At 45.0% G+C, this 17,111-nt stretch overlaps 3 protein-coding genes across 12 annotated transcripts in view; 2 read left to right on the top strand and 1 right to left on the bottom strand.

The window, feature by feature from the left end:
* Myo19 (myosin XIX) overlaps positions 1-4,089 on the bottom strand; it is a 41,578-nt gene extending 37,489 nt beyond the window's left edge. Inside the window, exons 1-2 of the mRNA XM_023703156.1 lie at positions 4,000-4,089; positions 1,626-1,768 (exon numbers count right to left, since the gene is read on the bottom strand). Coding sequence (XP_023558924.1) covers positions 1,626-1,637 — 12 coding nt within the window. The 5' untranslated portion in view covers positions 1,638-1,768; positions 4,000-4,089. The remainder of the gene's footprint in view (positions 1-1,625; positions 1,769-3,999) is intronic.
* Positions 4,090-4,212: 123 nt separating this feature from the next.
* Pigw (phosphatidylinositol glycan anchor biosynthesis class W) lies at positions 4,213-7,868 on the top strand. Of its 5 annotated transcripts, none has more exons than XM_023703139.1 (3): positions 4,267-4,285; positions 5,321-5,426; positions 6,176-7,868. In XM_023703139.1, the coding sequence occupies exon 3, from the start codon at positions 6,186-6,188 to the stop codon at positions 7,695-7,697; it is 1,512 nt and encodes a 503-aa protein (XP_023558907.1). In that variant the 5' UTR covers positions 4,267-4,285; positions 5,321-5,426; positions 6,176-6,185; the 3' UTR covers positions 7,698-7,868. The 5 variants fall into 5 exon arrangements, with proteins under 5 accessions (XP_023558908.1, XP_023558907.1, XP_023558905.1 ...); XM_023703137.1 differs by lacking the exon at positions 4,267-4,285 and adding an exon at positions 4,621-4,638; XM_023703136.1 differs by lacking the exon at positions 4,267-4,285 and adding an exon at positions 4,972-4,996.
* Positions 7,869-11,556: 3,688 nt separating this feature from the next.
* Positions 11,557-17,111, top strand: part of Ggnbp2 (gametogenetin binding protein 2) — a 55,063-nt gene continuing 49,508 nt past the window's right edge. For 3 of the 6 annotated variants that reach the window (XM_023703154.1, XM_023703153.1, XM_023703151.1), the window contains exons 1-2: positions 11,585-11,770; positions 12,266-12,449. In XM_023703154.1, coding sequence (XP_023558922.1) covers positions 12,357-12,449 — 93 coding nt within the window. In that variant the 5' untranslated portion in view covers positions 11,585-11,770; positions 12,266-12,356. Of the gene's footprint in view, positions 11,782-12,163; positions 12,450-17,111 lie in introns of those variants that run through there. The other 3 variants (XM_004643013.1, XM_023703152.1, XM_012517324.2) reach the window with 3 other exon arrangements.

Genomic DNA, 17,111 nt, shown 5'->3' with positions numbered 1-17,111 from the left:
AAAAAAAAAATTAGGACATTCTCTCTAATGTTATTTCTGGTTAGTATGATTTTGAATAATTTTAATGTTGCTTTTTTTTAATGAATATAGTACAGGATCTACAAGGTCTCACTGTGTAGATCCTACTCGTAGTGATCCTCCTGTTTTCCAGCCTCCCAAGCACTGGGATTAGAGGTGCGCGCGACCATGCCCAGCCAGTGTGCCCCCGGGGCGGGGCCCAGCAGGCTTTGTGGTGCCACAATCAAACCCCAGCCCGTAGGCTCTGCTTAAGCAGGGGCTTTAGCCTGCTGAGTATCTGGACAGTCCTTAATGTTGCTTTTGTTTATCCTTATTTTTTCAAATTTCTGATATGACCTTGAAACACTCATTTAGCCTTTCAGATCCCTGCTGTTCTCTAGAATGGGGACACTATAGAACTGCCTAGCACATAACACAATCCATTCCTCATAGGAATGGTGTATGCATTAAACAAAATAGCATATAACACTCAGCCTTCTGTATAACAAGGGCTTAACACATGAGAGTTGATAGTATGGTAAGTGGTAAACATGGCTGTTTTGGGGGAAAAAAAGTTTAAATACCAAAGTCTGGGTAGAGCTGCAGAGATAGCTTGGTAGCATAAACACCTGACTGGCAAGCACAAGGTCCCAAGTTCCATCCCTAGTACCACATGCAGTGCTGACTCCGAACTAGGTGTGGTGGTCCACCCCTATAATCCCGGCACTAGGGAGGCTGAGTCAGGAGGATCACTAGGAGTCTGAGCCGCATAGTGAGACCATTTCAAAAATTTAAAAATAAGTCTGAGCAACCTATTCACTCAGGACCTCTCCTGTCTCTCAAGAGCTATTCCTAATCCCTATTCCCTGTCTCTAATAAATTTCCCTGCAAATAAATAAATAAGTTTCTTTCCAGCCTTCCAGACTGTTTCCTGAGCCAAATGGTAGGAAGTGCTAGCAGCAGTATCTCCCAGGAGTCTTTTCAGGCTGGCCAGCCCCACACCTGGCTGTCTTGCTGCCCTAGGACTCAACTACACTGTGAAATATGTACCTCAACCCAGTGTGCCAGGCAATACTTAGAGGATTTGGAACCTTAGAGGTTGGGGGTGACAGCAGCCTCTTCAGAGGCAGAAGCCTGGAGTAAAGACAAGATTCACATACTCCATGATCCATCCATCCATCAGAATCTTTCTGTAATTTCACATATATCATCTACATTTTTGAAGAGGCTGACCACTGTGCCTGGATGTTTATTATCCTTCTCTACTTGACTAATTCCTTCTTATTCTTTAAGCTCAGCGTCAAAGAACACTCTTGGATATCCTCAGCTTTTACTGTGTCTTAGCAGCATGTTGGTAGAGATTTTGCTCAAGATTCCCTCTCTCTAAAGTCAACAAAGTGACCTAAGGATTCCTTTACCTATCCCATCTTAACCCTCCCAAGGAAAAGAGCTAAAAACCACAACAGGAGAGATTCAAATTATACCTCCAGAGCACTGGGGTGATAACCTAAAGGGAAAACAGAGGAAAGACCTTTAAGGAGTCTTTCCTGTCCTTTCATGTAAAAGCAACAGAAACTCCAGGCACATGAAAGACTGAGGGCCTGAGTTTTATAATGTTGACATCTCACCTGACGGAGCATCCTGCTTCAGTGTGATCAGCCAGGGTTCCGGGTGGCAGGCCTAAGGACTGCTATCCACTTGGTCATAGGGCCATGCGCCTACTTCCAGTGAAGTGCTCAGGTCTGGAGGCTCAGACGAGTCATCTTAGAGTCTGTGGCATGAAGACAGAAGACAAGGGCCACACACAGGTGAGAATTTCTCCAGGGTGACTCACTCCTACTCCTCCTACTAAGCAGAACCAAAATGAGAACTAGGTCAGGCCTGGGCAAAGAGTGAGAGTTTGTCCCTTTCCCTGATAATTACAGAACAGGGAAAACTTTGATGAGCGCTTCCAGAGATCCCTTGGGCTACTTTGTGAAGTTCTACTTGTAGTAAAACCTCTGGGCCGGGTGTGGTGGTGCATGACTGTAATCCCAGCACTCCAGAGGCTGAGGCAGGAAGATCATCAAGAAGAGTTCAAGGCCAGCCAGGGCTACAAATGAACAACAAATCCAAACAAATCACCTCAGGGCCAGTTTTACTAATTTTAGGGTTAGGTGGGGCTGCAAATCTTCTGGGTCAGTAGGCTACAGAGGTTAGACAGGGGAGACAGCCTCATGCCCTATCTTTTCCACTGGATGGAAATATCTTATTTCAGTACAGTCAGCCAGATGGGGAGAAGAGGCTGGAGTCAACTCCTGACATAACAGGAGAGCTGTTGTAAGAGAGCAAAATTGTGGTGCAGCCATTCACTGGGTGTGTGACCTTGGGTAAGCTGTATCATCTACCTCCAACTCACCTTGAAAATGGGGCTCATTAAACATAATGTGCAGGGTGCTTATGAAGGTCAATAAGGTCATGGTATGAAAGCACCACACACAGTACAAACATGAATATTCACTGAGGGGGAATGGTGTTAGGGCTACAACTAAACGTTGCTAATCCATGTGGGGATGCTAATCAGGGGGACCCATGGGAGATGGAGGGTGTTAGGTGAGCTGACACTCTGTGAGGCATGCTGACCTTCACACTTGGGAGATCGCAGGCCTCAACACTTCCCCCAGCAAAGAGGGTTGGGAATCAGGCACACCTTTATCCCTAACAAGGCTCTGAATACACCTAATCTAGCTCCGGTCAGCCTTGAGTTCATTGTGTAGACCAGGCTAGACTCGAACTTGCCACTACCTCCTGCCTCAACCTCCTGAGTGCTGGGAATAGAGCATCTAATTTTTAAAGAAGCTAGGAATAGGGACTGCCATGGAAAAGTAGAAAAGGACAGCTCAGAAAAAGTTATCAGGACTGTATCAGGCACCTTCACTCTGGACACTGATATGATCCCATCCAAGAGATAGTCATGTGGAGGTCTAGGGAGACTCAAGGCGAACAAACCTCCCTGGGCTATTGGTTTATCTAGAGAAACCCTTGGTGAGCACCAGATGGGGCATTTTAGAATTCAAAGCTCACACCCCTTTACAGATCACAAGAGCTCTTTACACCTTATTATTACTTTTTTTTTCATTTGCAAATGGAATAACATGGGGGGGGGGGCTAAGTTGTCTCAAATGGGCTACTTTCCCGGCAAACATTGCAGATTTGGTTTTGCCATGCACTATCAGCTCGAAGCTGGAGTCAAAGCAGAGTAGAGCGGTTTTCTTTAGTTCTCCCCGTTCCCGCTCTGTGTTCGTGGTTACCAAAGGGTGTGACTGCAGTGGGCAGAAGGGAGTAATGAATAGGTGCAACTCTGAGTCTAGGCAGGTGGCAACCTGATCTCCTTCTCCTCCCCGCTTTGGTTTGTTTTTTTTTTTTTTTTGGTTTGGAAGACAGATGGGGGGTGGCGGGAGCCCTGGGTAAGGGTCCTGGGAACCCAGCCGCTCCGCCCTAGGTTCCTGGCGGGAGGTGCGACTCCTGGTGCGGGCGACGTGCCCAGGGCAGGATGCCGCTCCGGAAGCACCTGGCACGGGGAGAGTAAGTCTGTCCTTTAGGCAGGGTGGACACGATCCCAGCCAAGGGCAAGGCTTCCCTGAAGCCTCTCAGGACCAGCATCCCCCCAAAACCCTCTCTCCCCCAGTTGTTGGATAGGTCTGGAATAGAGCAGGGGTCCAGATCCAGTCTGCCAACCGGGACCCCCTTCCGTCCTGGTCTGCTCTGTAATAACAAGGTAGAAAGGTGAAGGATGACCGTGAAAGGTCCTTGTTCTTGGGAAACAAGGACCTTCTTGGCAAAGTAGCAGGGCTACTTTCACTTGGGACAAGAGCGGCCCGAAACGGAAAAGGAAGAGGGAAAGGGATAGGGCGATTTAGGGAGGTAAGGGGAGGTGCCTTTTCTACCTTAGAGCTGCGAGGCCAACTGGCTTCCCTGCCCTCTTGGGGCCGTGAAGGGCTTCGGATTTGGGCTGGCACTCACCCGTCCCACGCCCCAAGCTGCCGAGCGTGCAGACCCCGCCAACTGAACGGCGGGCGAACGGGGCGAAGCTGGGTGAGGATTCCGAGGAGGGAAGAGACGCGGCGGCGAGCCGAGAGCAGCAGGAGCCGGGACCGCGTCGAACCCGTCCAGCCGCTGTTCCAGCCACCGCGCCGGGCGCCGGCCGGCTCCTCCCCGGGGCGGGGCGCGCGCGCACGCGGCGGGGCACACGTGGCCGGAGCGGTCCAGCCGGCAGGCTCCACCTGAGACTAGAGAGGGGAAACCGTGGGTAAGGGGCAGGCATTAAGACGGCCTCCAGGGTTCTGGGGGAGACTTGCGGGAAGCGTGCTTTGCTGGGCTCCGAGGGTCGTAAACTAGTTTGGTAGGGGGCGCCGCGAGTAGATCCCGTGTGAGCGCGCCGCACGGTTACCCCTGTTAGGGCCTCGCTGTGGGTCCGGGGGCCGCCTATGCTACTCTTCTCAGGGACCAGCCCAGGGCCACGACCCGGTGGGAACGTAATGGGGAGGCAGCGCGCGGCAATCCGACCACGGCGCCAAGCATCTGCGGGCCGGAAGTGCAGACAGGCAGCCCCGCGGACACCGGAAGCGCCGCTCGGGAGGCGGAAGCGCTGCTGCGGGAGCGGTGGGTCCGGGCCACGGCGGGTCCCGGCCACGGCGGGCCACTGCTAGGAAAAGGGCTTTGAGAGGCCAGCTTTTGCACTTCAGTTACGGCGAAGTATTATTGCAGGGCCCAGGCCGGCTCTAGTGCATGCGTAGCCATTTATTTATTCAGTATAGTGGCTAGTAAATGGGTCCTGCCGGTGTGCCACTTGTCAGACATTGGCATGTGGCAGAGATCTTTTACATTCGTTAAAGGAAGACTATGACTTAAGTAAATAAGAAGAGCAGCCGGGCATGGTGGTTTACAACTTGTAGTCCCAGCACTCGGGAGGCTGAGGCAGGAGGATCATTTCGAGTTTGAGACTAGCCTCAGCTATCAAGTGAGTTCAAGGCCACCTGAGTTGCATAGGGAGACCCTGTCTCAAAAAGACAAAGGGGGAGGGCAGCAGCCTGGGTTTCAGGAGGGCTCGCATTTTGTACAGGAGACAGTAGGTTCAGAGAGGCTTTGAACAGAATTTGAGGACCCCAAACTCTAAAGCATCCTTTGAGCTTCTCCCCTTGTTTTTGCCTGTAGTTGGTTTTTTTTTTTTTTTTTTCCTTTTTTCTTTTTGGTACTGGGGATTGAACTCAGGACCTTGCGCTTGCCAGGCAAGTGCTTATTCTACTGAGCTATCTCCCCAGCCCGTTTTTCCTTTTTTAAACAGGTTCTTGCTATGTAGTTGAGGCAGGCCTTGAACTTTTGTAGTCCAAGCTGACCTTCAACACAGAGCAATCCAGTGTGGCCTCAACCTCTGAGTGCTGAGATTGCAGGTGAGCACCACCACTCCCAGCTTCTAGTTTGACTGAAAGAAAACCACTAACTACTGTATTCATTTTCCTTAGGCAGTATTAGCACATAGGGACTGTGCTAATGTAAGTGGTTTTGCTTTGTTTTCTTCTGGTCTTTTTGAGATAGGGTTTCACAGTGCATTTCTGGCTTAAACTTTTGCCTTAGCCTCCTAAATGCTAACCTCTGGAGTGCTAAACTATTTCTTTTTTTGTGGGGGGGAGGGTACCAGGAATTGAACTCATGACCTTGCACTTGCCAGGCAGGTGCTGTGCCCCGAAGCTATATTTGCCCAGCCCCGATAATAGAAATTTGTCTATGATGCCATTCTTAGGATTTTCATCCCAGATTTGCCATGTAACTGAATCTACCTCATACTGAAAATAATTAAAGCTTCCTACAGATAACTTCATACTCTTCAGATGACATATCTATACCCTAAAGCATCAGCTTCTTTTTTTCTCCAGAACCAAGGATTGAACTCAGGCCCTTATGCTTGCCAGGGAAGCACTTATTCTACTGAGCCATCTCCCTGGCTCCAAGCATCAGCTTCTTAACACAATCCTTGAAGGGGGAATTCCATGTCCTAGGTTTGCCCTTTGATTTTAAATCACTAGGGCCTAACCTGCTGCTCTGAAACCTAGAAATAGGAGTAAAATGAAAGTCAGGGTATATATGTCATTTTCATAAGAATGCTTTCTACAAATCCATTCCCTTGTTCTTGTTTTCACAGAAAGAAAAAAATGTCTCAAAAGCAGATGAAAGAAGCTTTCATCAGTAACCTCAATGGAACGAGCGTGCTGGAAATCACCCAGGGCTTGTGCTTACCTGCATTCTGTATCTTGTGCAGGGGGCTCCTGATCATTTCCTTACAGCACTTGTGGTCTTTTTCCTATACCTGGAGAACTCAATTCTTCATTGACTTTGTTGTCCTAGTAGTTCCCCTTATGATTGCTTTGACTATTCTGTCTTCATTTGTCTTTCTTGAACTTCTCATCATAATTATCTGTGGAGCAGGGCTGTTGTATCAAATATACCAAAAGAGAACTTGCTATGCTAGACTGCCTGTCCAGAAAATCCTTGAAAAATTCTTGCAAGTCAGTCTAGAATCAGAATACAATCCAACCATCTCTTGTTACCGAGTATCTAACAGTGTATTTGTTGCTATTGCCATTTTGGCTGTGGACTTCCCACTTTTCCCCAGAAGATTTGCCAAAACCGAGCTCTATGGGACAGGGGCAATGGATTTTGGAGTAGGCGGCTTGGTTTTTGGGAGTGCAATGGTTTGTCCAGAGATCAGAAGAAAATATATGGAGGGATCTGGATTTTATCATCTTCTAAAATCACTGTACTCTGTTTGGCCATTAATCATACTAGGAGTAGGACGATTAGTTGCTATAAAATCCATAGACTATCAGGAACATTTAACTGAGTATGGAGTACACTGGAACTTTTTCTTTACCGTAATTTTTGTAAAACTAGTAACAACAATGCTTTTTATTGTTTTCCCCCTAAATAAATCCTGGATTGTGGCCATCAGTATTACTGTGTTATACCAGCTAACTCTTGATTTAACCCCACTGAAGAGGTTGATTTTGTATGGCACTGATGGTAGTGGTACAAGAGTTGGTTTATTAAATGCTAACCGAGAAGGAATAATCTCTACTTTGGGGTATGTGGCAATTCACATGGCTGGTGTACAAACAGGATTGTATGTGTTTAGGAACAGAACACATATCAAAGACTGGATAAAAGTAGCATGTTGTCTTCTACTAGTAAGTATTAGCCTGTTCATATCTCTTTACATGGTTCAAGTAAAGGTAGAAGCAGTATCTCGAAGAATGGCCAATTTAGCCTTTTGTATGTGGATAGTTGCTTCTAGCCTCATCTTTCTAAGTTGTTTATTACTGACTGATATAATTTTGAGTTTTGCCAAATTTCTGATTAAAGGGGCTCTAGTACCATGTTCTTGGAAACTTATCCAGTCACCTAGTTCAAATAAAAAGCATTCTGAACTTCTAGTCCTCAAAGCTGAAAGAAAGGAATCCAGTCCTTGTTTAATTACAGCTCTGAATAGAAACCAGTTGATATTTTTCTTGCTGTCAAATGTAACAACTGGCCTGATCAACCTAATGATAGATACATTACACAGCAGTACCTTGTGGGCATTCTTTTTGCTTTATATCTATATGTTTACCAATTGTTTAATTATATATGTACTTTATTTGCAAGGTAAAACTGTGAAGCTTTGGTGATGAATACGGGTAGGGCATATTTATATTTGAGCAACATATTAATGGAGAACGTGAGAACAGTGGGCTTTCAAAAACCAAGTCTTGACATACTCTTGTCATAAAAATAAAATTCCAGGCAGGGTGCTGCATGCTTATAGTCCCAGCACTTGGTAGGCTGAGGCAGGGGATCATTAAAAGTTCGAGGCCACCCTGGGCTATATAATGAGACCCTGTCTCCAAGAAAACAACCCTGACGTTCTAGTCCTCTCTATAGTGATGATGTCTACCTTTCTTTTCCTCTTCTGTTCCCCTTTTCTTTCAAGTAGGGGGGTCTCAATAGTTTGCCCAGGTGGGGGTCATTCTGCTTCAGCTTCCTGAGCAGTTGCGATTATAGGCATGTGTCACTGGGCCTCCCTGCTTCTTCAATATTTTTCAACATATAAAACCAGTAGAAAAGAAATAAAGCCTTGTAACTTGTTAAAATTTGTTAACTGCCAATATTTTAAGGAAACTTCAGCGTTTTGACACTGGAACATGGGACAGTTGGGATTACTATCTTAAACATCACCTTATGTCATGTTGTATTTTTCATTATTTGTCTACATCAAATGGAATATTTACATGAAAGTGTTTCACTATGAATTGCAGACTGTCAGTATTGTTTAACTTTGGTTTTTAATAAAGCCTACAAAAAAGTAGCAAATGTTCAAAATCAAATACATAATGAATTGAGAAGTTAATTGTATGATAGTTCTGCTGTATAGAGACAAGTTCTGCTTTGAGACATTTTAGTCTACTTGGGATACAATGACAGGCAACACACAAATTTCATAAGATCTTAGAGCTTGCATCCTAGTGGGACACACAGGTTAAGTAAAATTACAAACTGGTAAGAAAAAAAGGCATAGGTTGCCACAGGGGTGGAGCATGCCTGTAATCCCAGCATTTGGGAGGCTGAGCCAGGAGGATGGCTTCGAGTTGGAGGCCAGCCTGGGTTACAAAGTGATTATAGGGCTGGGGAGATGGCTCAGTAGAATAAGCACTTTCCTGACAAGTGCAAGGGTCTGAGTTCAATGCTCGGTTCCGCAAAAAAAAAAAAAAATCTCAAAGTGATTATAAAGTCGGCCTGAACTGCAAAGTGAAACCATCTCTGAATAAGATTTCATCTAGTAAGTAGCCAAAGTCCCCATAGTTTTTTTGTTTTGTTGAGAGTCAAAGGATGGGGGGAACACTAATTTATCCGCACACTACCTCAACCAAGGAAGATGATAATCAACGTGAAGACACGGGCCAGCCAAATAGCTCAGTGGATTAAAGTGCCTGCAAGCAGGCACAGGGGCCAAGGGTTCCATCCCCAGGGCCTGCCATTCTGGCTTTGGCCCTCAGGCTCCTTGAGAGGGCAGTTGAGACTGGGCATGCTGTACCCAGGACCTTTCACTTGCCAGGCAGGCACATAAACCACTGAGCTATCTCCCACTTCGAAATTTATTTTATATATATATATTTTTTTGTATTTTTTAGGGAAGGGTCTACAGGGTGTTCAGGGTCACTACTAGATCAAATCTGTAGTGATCTGCCTATTTACAGCCTGCCAAGAGCTGGGGTTACAGGCACATACCACCACGCCCAGTCTCTTCAAACTTTAAAAACTTTGTTTTGAGACAGGATCTTACTATGTGGGGCAGACTGGCCTTGAACTTGCTTATGTTGCCTGGGCTGGCCTAGAAGTTGAAGCATCCTCCTACTTTAACCTCCTAAGTGCTGGATTATAGCTGTGTATCACCATGCCCAGAAAAAAAAAAAAAAAAAATTAAACAAGATCTTGCTAAATTGCATAGGGAAATCTTGAATTTATAATCCTCCTGCCTCAGCTTCCCAGGTTGCTGGGATTGTAGAGACGTAATACTATGCTAGGAGGCTACCTTTCAACTTGTGGATATTATTTTTCCTTGTAAAATTATCTAAGGAAAATATATTTCTGTTTTTAACAGTGCAATAGAACCTCCCACTGTCAGTTCATGTAAAAGAAAACCCAATCTACAGATTCTCAGATACAGGCAACAATATTTAAAAACATTCTGTCATTGATTTTTATGTTAAACAAAGTTTGGGTGAAAGCTATGAAAAGTATTTTAATCAAATATTTTCTTTGCAGCTGTTCTTTGCTAGTAGTGTTCAGTAATGAGTAAGCTAGCAACGGTGAATTAAGCTTGTTACTCTCAATAGTACCAAACATAACCCAAATGAAGCTTAAAAGACAAAGTAGGTAAACCTACAGAAGCACTTCTAGGGGGCCTGGCCCTAGCTCAGGCCTTTAAGTGGCTGCTTCCACAAAGCTGTCAGCCTCAGGTTGCTGGAGTTCGAACCTCACAACTCTCCCGCTGGCCAAAAGTGCCCTGAAGGCATTCGAGGAACAAAAAAAAAAAAAAAAAAAAAGAAGCACTTCTAGACCCTAAAATGTTTTGTAATGCAAGGTTCTTTAAAAATGTCCAAATTTTAACTGAAACCCATAAACTTTTAAGCTGCGTGTACATTCTATACACTTACGGGATTTAAGCTAATGACCATATGGTTCTGCTTTCTGAATATGAAAAGATAAGTCACACTTTGGAACTAAACAATGGTTCTTCCAGCTTATTATGTCATTTACCCTAACAGTGACCACACAATGTCATAAGTCAGCATGGCTAAGGATGCACTCGAGTTTTTGTTGTGAGTTTCTAAGACTTCATATGATGTCATACACACACACACACACACACACACACAGAGACCGGGGCAAAATATTTTTAAAGGTCAGTAACAAAACTTTATTCTACCAGGAAACACAGCTGTCCTTAGGACTGGTCAGTTATAAAAGCGGCAAATGTATTTATCCTTAAGGTCATCAAGACCTTCACAGGCAAAATACACCCCAACAAAAGTGTTTTGACCTTTCAACTGGTCTTTAAGTCTTCAAGGTAGGATCTGAGTGCACGGAGTGGACAGTGGACAGGAACCGTGTTGATGGCAGCTCTGCGTCTGGGAGCCAGTCCGAAGGAAGGGCCTTTGCCCACTGCAGTGCTTTTCTCACCACCAGTACTTTGCTCAAAGGAGTCCCTAAATTAATATTAACTCAGCCCAGTGTGGTGGGGCACTGCGCACGCCTGTAATCCCAGCACCCAGGAGGCTGAGGCAGGAGGATTACTGCGAGTATGAGACCAGGCTGGCCTTGGTCAGGCTGCATAGCAGGACCCTCTTTCAAAAACACACACATACACAAATTAACTCAGCCTAAATTTAAACAACTTTGGTCAGGATGCATAAACACCATTCAGTGTTCTATTTGCCTCCAGCGCAATAAAGCAAAAAACCTGTCAGCACGAGTAGCTTCCTTCCTCCCGGGGGATCTGGACGCTCAGAAGCAGCTATGCAGCTGGCTCTCGCTGTATCAGCCAAGGAGGCCGGGTTCTTTTCTTTTCAGTTAACCCGTAGGGGGAACCAAGTGGCGTCAAGTGCCTGGAAACCAAGGCCAGAGTTCGCCTCTCGCTCCCGTTCGCTTCTGTTCCCCACTGACCCCCGGAGCCTTAGCTTCTCACTACGTACCCAAGTCCTCCCTGGGCCAGGATCCTGAGTTAGCTCATCCCGGCTCCCTTTATCCCTGGAGAGCTGTGCTCAGCCCCGCACGGAGGACTGAGGTGTAAGTCCACTTAGTCCTATCAGCCCTATTCCGAACTGGAGGACCTAAACTCGGGATCTAAGCACCGGTGACAGGAGCTGGATGGCTGGGGCAGTATACCCCCTCTACACAGACCTCGGAAGCTAGGACGAGAGCCGCGGCCCGCAGTCTCGCGAGAAGAGGCGGGGACCCCGCCCGCAACCCTCGGCCCCTCCCTGCCCCACCCTCCCCACGTCTCCCGCCTTCCCTCCCCCACTCCCCGTGGCGCGAGCGGCTGACCGAGCCTGGAGAGGAAACGGCACTCTCAGCCGCGCTCCTGCCCAGGCCGGCCCTGACGCGGGCCTCGTCAGCCGGTAACGGGGAGCAGAGGTGGGGGCCAGGGAGGCGACCGCGAAAGCGGTGAAGGTCAGAACCGGGAGCCCACCAGCGAAGCAGGGTGAGGACGAGGTCCGAGCCTGCCCCTTTCCCGGACTCTGCAGAGCTGAGGCGGGGTCGATCCCTCCCAGAGGCGGGGTCGCGCTGGGCAGCTGCAGCCTAGGGGACCCGCTGGGCGGGGCGCACCAGGAAGGGGAGTAGGGGTCAGCTGGGGCTGAGGGCATCTCGGCAGCAGGAAGCGGGGAATGGGTTATGGAGCGGAGATCCCGGATCCGGGACGCCCGTGACGGGCGGGGAAGCCCTGGGCCGGCGGGTCCTTTCCGCCTCGCCTTTGGACCCTGACTGGAGGCCGGCGGGCGGGGGGAGAAGGAGGGAGAGCGGCGCGAGGGGGCGGGTCCCGGCGCTGCCCGGAGCTGATTGGCTGAGCGCGTGTGGAATCGGGTGATGGGAAACGCAGCGTGGCTCTCCCGTCCCCTCCGGCTCGGCTCCCTCCTCCCTGTGGCGAATGTGCTGCGCGGCGGCGGGTGCTTACGTTCGCGGGGTTTGGCTGTTGCAGGCAGGAGCTGGGAGGAGGCGGCAGCGGCTGGAGCAGCAGCGGCGGCAGCTGGGAGGAGGTGGTGACGGTGGCAACGGCAGCGTCGGGGACGATGGCGCGACTGGTGGCAGTGTGCAGGGACGGGGAGGAGGAGTTCCCCTTCGAGAGGAGGCAGATTCCCCTCTACATAGACGACACACTCACGGTGAGCGGGCCGGGCCGGGCTGGGCCCGCTGCTCCCCTGGCAGCTGTTTCCCCTCCTTCCCCTCCCCCAGGCCGAGCGCTGCGCACTGGAGAAAGAGTGTGTTGCAACTCCTAGGCGAGGCCTTCTCTCCGACAGGCCCCACAAACTCGCCTTTGCAGTGAATCTCTCAGTACCCTCTGCCGTCTCCTTTGCCAGCACCACTAATGCAGTGTGAACCCCTCTCCCCAGATTTTCCTTCCTGTTGAACCCTCTTCCTTTACCCTATCCCATTAGGAGACACTGCTTTGGCCAAACCACGCGTCTTGGAGAAGGGTGGAAGGATCCTGGGCTTTGGGGCCTATCCTTTGCAGAAACCTTCTACCGTTGGGTAGACTTAATTATCTGGAAGTGTCGCAGCTGCATTGCTACCTGTATATTTTCTATTTTAATACATACCTTTCACTGCATAAGCATAATTACCGAGGGCAGGGTGACATGCTCTTGCACGGTAAAAATTCCACTAGAATGATTCTGTTTCGTTGTAAGTAATCTCACATTGTCTAGCACATTAAAACTCTTGAAATGATTCTGTTGCTAGGCCGTGACTCTTCAAAATGGGCATTCTTGTTGTTCTTTGGTTTACAGGTTGCCTTTTTGTGTGTGGGGGGGTGGGGGTGAAATTATTGAATGTGTAAGAGTACTATAGAAAGTGGATTGCTCATCTTGAGTGTAAAGACCCAGTCCTGGATAGTTTTCTTCTTTTCTGTAAGATTTGGTGGTAAAGCATTGCTGACCCTCTGCTCTGTATTGCTGTACTATTTCCCCTAAAAGGAAATGGCAGAAATTTGAATTGAACCTGAACAGGAAATGAGTGCAGTTGCTTGTTACTATTTCTTAAGAAATTAAGTGAACCTTTTCGTGATGTCTTTTGAAACCTACATTTTGATGATGATGACACTGATGTGGTTTATACATTTTTCTGTTTTGATAAGATATATATATATATATATATATATATATGTCTCACGTTAGCGTCTTTGGCTTTTTTGCTGTTCAAGGACAGTTGATCAATTGTTTTTCTTAATTTTTGCAAATACCTACTAAAGGCTTTCACATTTTATATAAAGTGCAAGTCATTGTAGAGATGCCAGTCTGTGCCTTTCTTTTTGCTGGTCTCAATTGAGATTTGATTGAGCTGAGGTACTTTCAGAGGATTAAAAGAGATGTTGAATAACTCAATTTGTTAGAACTTTTTAAGTGAAAGCATCTCTTAATTACCCCCCCCCCTGCAAAAGGCAGATTTTTAGAAATTATTTGTATGCCCTGCCTGGTCATGACTTTGGTAAATTTAAAATTTTTGCATTAGAAGTGTAATGGACTTGTAGTTTTATTTATTCAGTTTTGGCTTTTTCTTGAGATGGGGGTCTCTCCAGATTGTTCATGCAGGTCTTCAACTCAATGGGCTTAAGCAGTTCTCCCTACTGGGTGGACTGCAGGAATAAACTATCATTTCTTTGCATTGCACTTGCTTTTTTTTTTTTTTTAGAAAGGGTCTCACTATGTAGTTCAGCCTGGCCTTGAACTCACTATGTGGCACAATTTGGCCCAGAACTTGCAGGGATCCCTGCCCGAGTGCTAGAATTACAGGTTTGCACCATCACATATTGTTTGCACTTGTATTTAAAATAGATAAACAAAACAAAGACCTACCACTACATTCAAATAAAAACCTTCCTCCTTGTGGAATCCCTTAGCAAGAGCTTATTTGTTGATATTCTCTCTCCCTCCAACATAAACACTTATAAGACACATACATATTTGATGTCAGTCTTTTTGGCTTATTGTACCAGAATAACTTCGAGATGTAATTTTTTAAAAAATCCTAAGGGTTTGGATATAAATTTATTCTTGAGTATATCAAAACATAAGGAAAAAACCAATATAAATTTGAGTATTTACAAAGTTTTGATACTTTTTTTTTTTTTTAACACCTTGGTTTGTTTTTGGTACCTGAAATTGCACCAAGCATGAACTCAATCCTTGCCAGACAGGCACTGTGCAGCAGGGCTGTATCCCCAGCTCTCTTTACATATTGATAGCTCAAGTTTAGTATGAATGCTAAATTCATTCATACACGTGTCATATAGCACTGGAAATGGTGTATTTTCCACAATGAGGTGAATTACCAAAATTTTCATTAGAAAAAGATGTGGTCTTTTCCTGTGGTTTAGTGTGGCACTTGTTTTACGTTGCACTGATTTTTGCTTTTATTGTTTCACGGACTTGGACCAAGGCAAGTAGAATTAATGATTATATAAATATCTCAAAGTACCATTTTATTTAGGAAAAGGTGCAATGTTTCTTTGCTTTGAAATGGGTTTTTGTCACTGGGGATTGAATGAGACATTTTATTTATTACTTTGTCTTGGGAACTTCTGCACAGTCCATTGAAAGCTGTTAATGAATGAATGTCAGTGAAATCCCTGTCAGGAATGCACCATATTTAAACAAGTTTCTCTCAGGACCTTTCTGTCCTGTCCCATCTAAAGGAGAATGTAGAGCAAAGCACCTATTAGGAGAGAAGAGGGAAGATGAAAATGTGTGAAGTGTATGCTCCGCTCTGTTCTGGTTGATAGTTTGATGTCAGTGTGTGCCCAAAGTTAATATTTGGTTTGATCTTTGTACCTAGGTCTAGAGGCAACATGCTGAGAAAACCTAATGTCATCTTTCAAGTACAATAGTCTTAGGATTTTTTTTGAGTTAGGTGTTAGACCAGTTATAATGTTTTCAGTGTACAAGAGTTACAAATGTTATTTTAGTAAGATAAACACTGGAAACACTAGCCTTTGGTGAAATGCTGAAAATTGGCAATTTTAAATTAGGCTTATAAAATGAAATTAAAAAGCTTGTATATGTGGAAAAAAAGCTTGTTTTTATGTTACATATTATATTCACATTTAAAAGATTCCTCTGTAGTTTAGCGATTGTAAATGCTTGTGTTCAGTGCTGAAATTAGAGAAAAATCCCAAATAATTAAGCTGATAGAATATGATAGAATATTTAGGAAAGAAGCATGTGGTCAAATGTTCAGTGTTAATAGATTATAAAATAGCTGATAGAATTCAAGTTTTATTTTAGAGATGTATTTGAAGAATTATAATCTTTAAGGAAATAGTTTAAAAATAAATTACAGAACTAAAACATATGCTGCTTATTAAATCTTGAAAAACAACTGAAACAAGGACTCTCTAATCTTTTCCCCTAGAGATTAGGCATATTGGTATAATTCCAGTCATAGATCCACACATAGGTGCAGAGTTGAGATACATTGTTTTCTGTAACATTTTATGTCCTTTTTTTTTTTTCCCCACTAAATGTAATATTGAGACCATTTTCTCATTTTATTTTAGAAGGGACTTTGCTGTGTTACTCAGGCTGGTCTTAAACTTCTGGGTTCAAGATCCTCCAAGTGATCCTCCTTCCAAGTGCTAGAACTACAGGCGTGGATCACAGTAGCAGGTTTATTACTCCACTTACTCCACTCCCATACTGGGGATTGAACTCCGGGGCCTTCCACATGCTAAGAATGTGTTCCATCACTGATACAGTCCTATCCCTTTAAAAAATTTTTATGACAGTCTTTCCAAGTTGCCCAGGTTGGCTTGGATTTGAGATACTCCTGTTTCAGCCTTCTAACTGCTAGGATAATAGGCATGAGCCAAGACACCTGGCTACTGCTTCTAGTTTTGTTTTTTTTTTTTTTTTTTTTTTTTTTTTTTCTGTGAGGGTTACTGGGGATTAAACTCAGGGTCTTTGCTTTAAAATTTTTTTCCCTCAGGCTTTTGGAAGTAGAATTACGAAGGAAAGAGTGTATAAGAATGCTTTGAAAAGTTCTTGATACATATTGTCAGATTGCTACAGTATTTCTGGAACACAGTTTACCCTTCTAATGCAAACCTATCTAAATGAACTAGAAACGCTTGATACAAATTTTTAACTGCCCCAAGACTTTAAAAGACAATAAATGATAGCACATTTACGTGGAGATTAGGTGTTTAGTATTTTGAAAATGTTTAGTATTTAATGTTGTCGTTTAGTTCTTTTCTCGATTTAATACTTAATTTTACCAAAAATGATAGATGTTACAGATAGCTATGCAGATGGAATATAAATAAAATGAAAGTGACAATTTTTTGGTGGAACCGGGGATTGAACTTAGGCCCTTGCACTTGCCAGACAAGTGCTTGTTCTACTGAGCCATCTCCCTAACCCCTAAAGTGACAAGTTTTTGACAATAATTTTGATAAATACCAATTTAATATGTTGGTTAGAGCTTATGAGAATGAGCTAAAAACGGATTTTGTGTGTGTGGTCAGGAAAAACCAGGGCAGATACTTAAAAAGTGAAAGTGGGTGATAGATTCAATAAACTTTATAAAGTGTAATTGCAGGATGGTGACTCGTCCTATTTTTGGTTAGCTATGGATAGGCAACTTCATCATGCAGCTGAACACTAATGATTTCTCTGTGAAAACACACCTGGATACTTAACAGGACTGTCTTCCTATAGGGAATTTAGCATCAAAGATAAAGTCAAAGAAGTGGCTTTTAAAAAAATGGAGAAAAATAGTGCTAGTAGCTTTATCGCCTTCCTCATATTTTATTGTATTCCCTTAAACAGCAT

This window comes from Octodon degus, unplaced genomic scaffold, assembly GCF_000260255.1.
Source record: "Octodon degus isolate 3935 unplaced genomic scaffold, OctDeg1.0 scaffold00164, whole genome shotgun sequence".
NCBI lineage: Eukaryota > Metazoa > Chordata > Mammalia > Rodentia > Octodontidae > Octodon > Octodon degus.
This window is presented reverse-complemented; position numbering and strand designations above follow the sequence as displayed.

Bases quoted from the DNA above. Each gene is read 5' to 3' on its own strand.
- Pigw (XM_023703140.1), top strand. From the start codon at position 6,186: ATGTCTCAAAAGCAGATGAAAGAAGCTTTCATCAGTAACCTCAATGGA.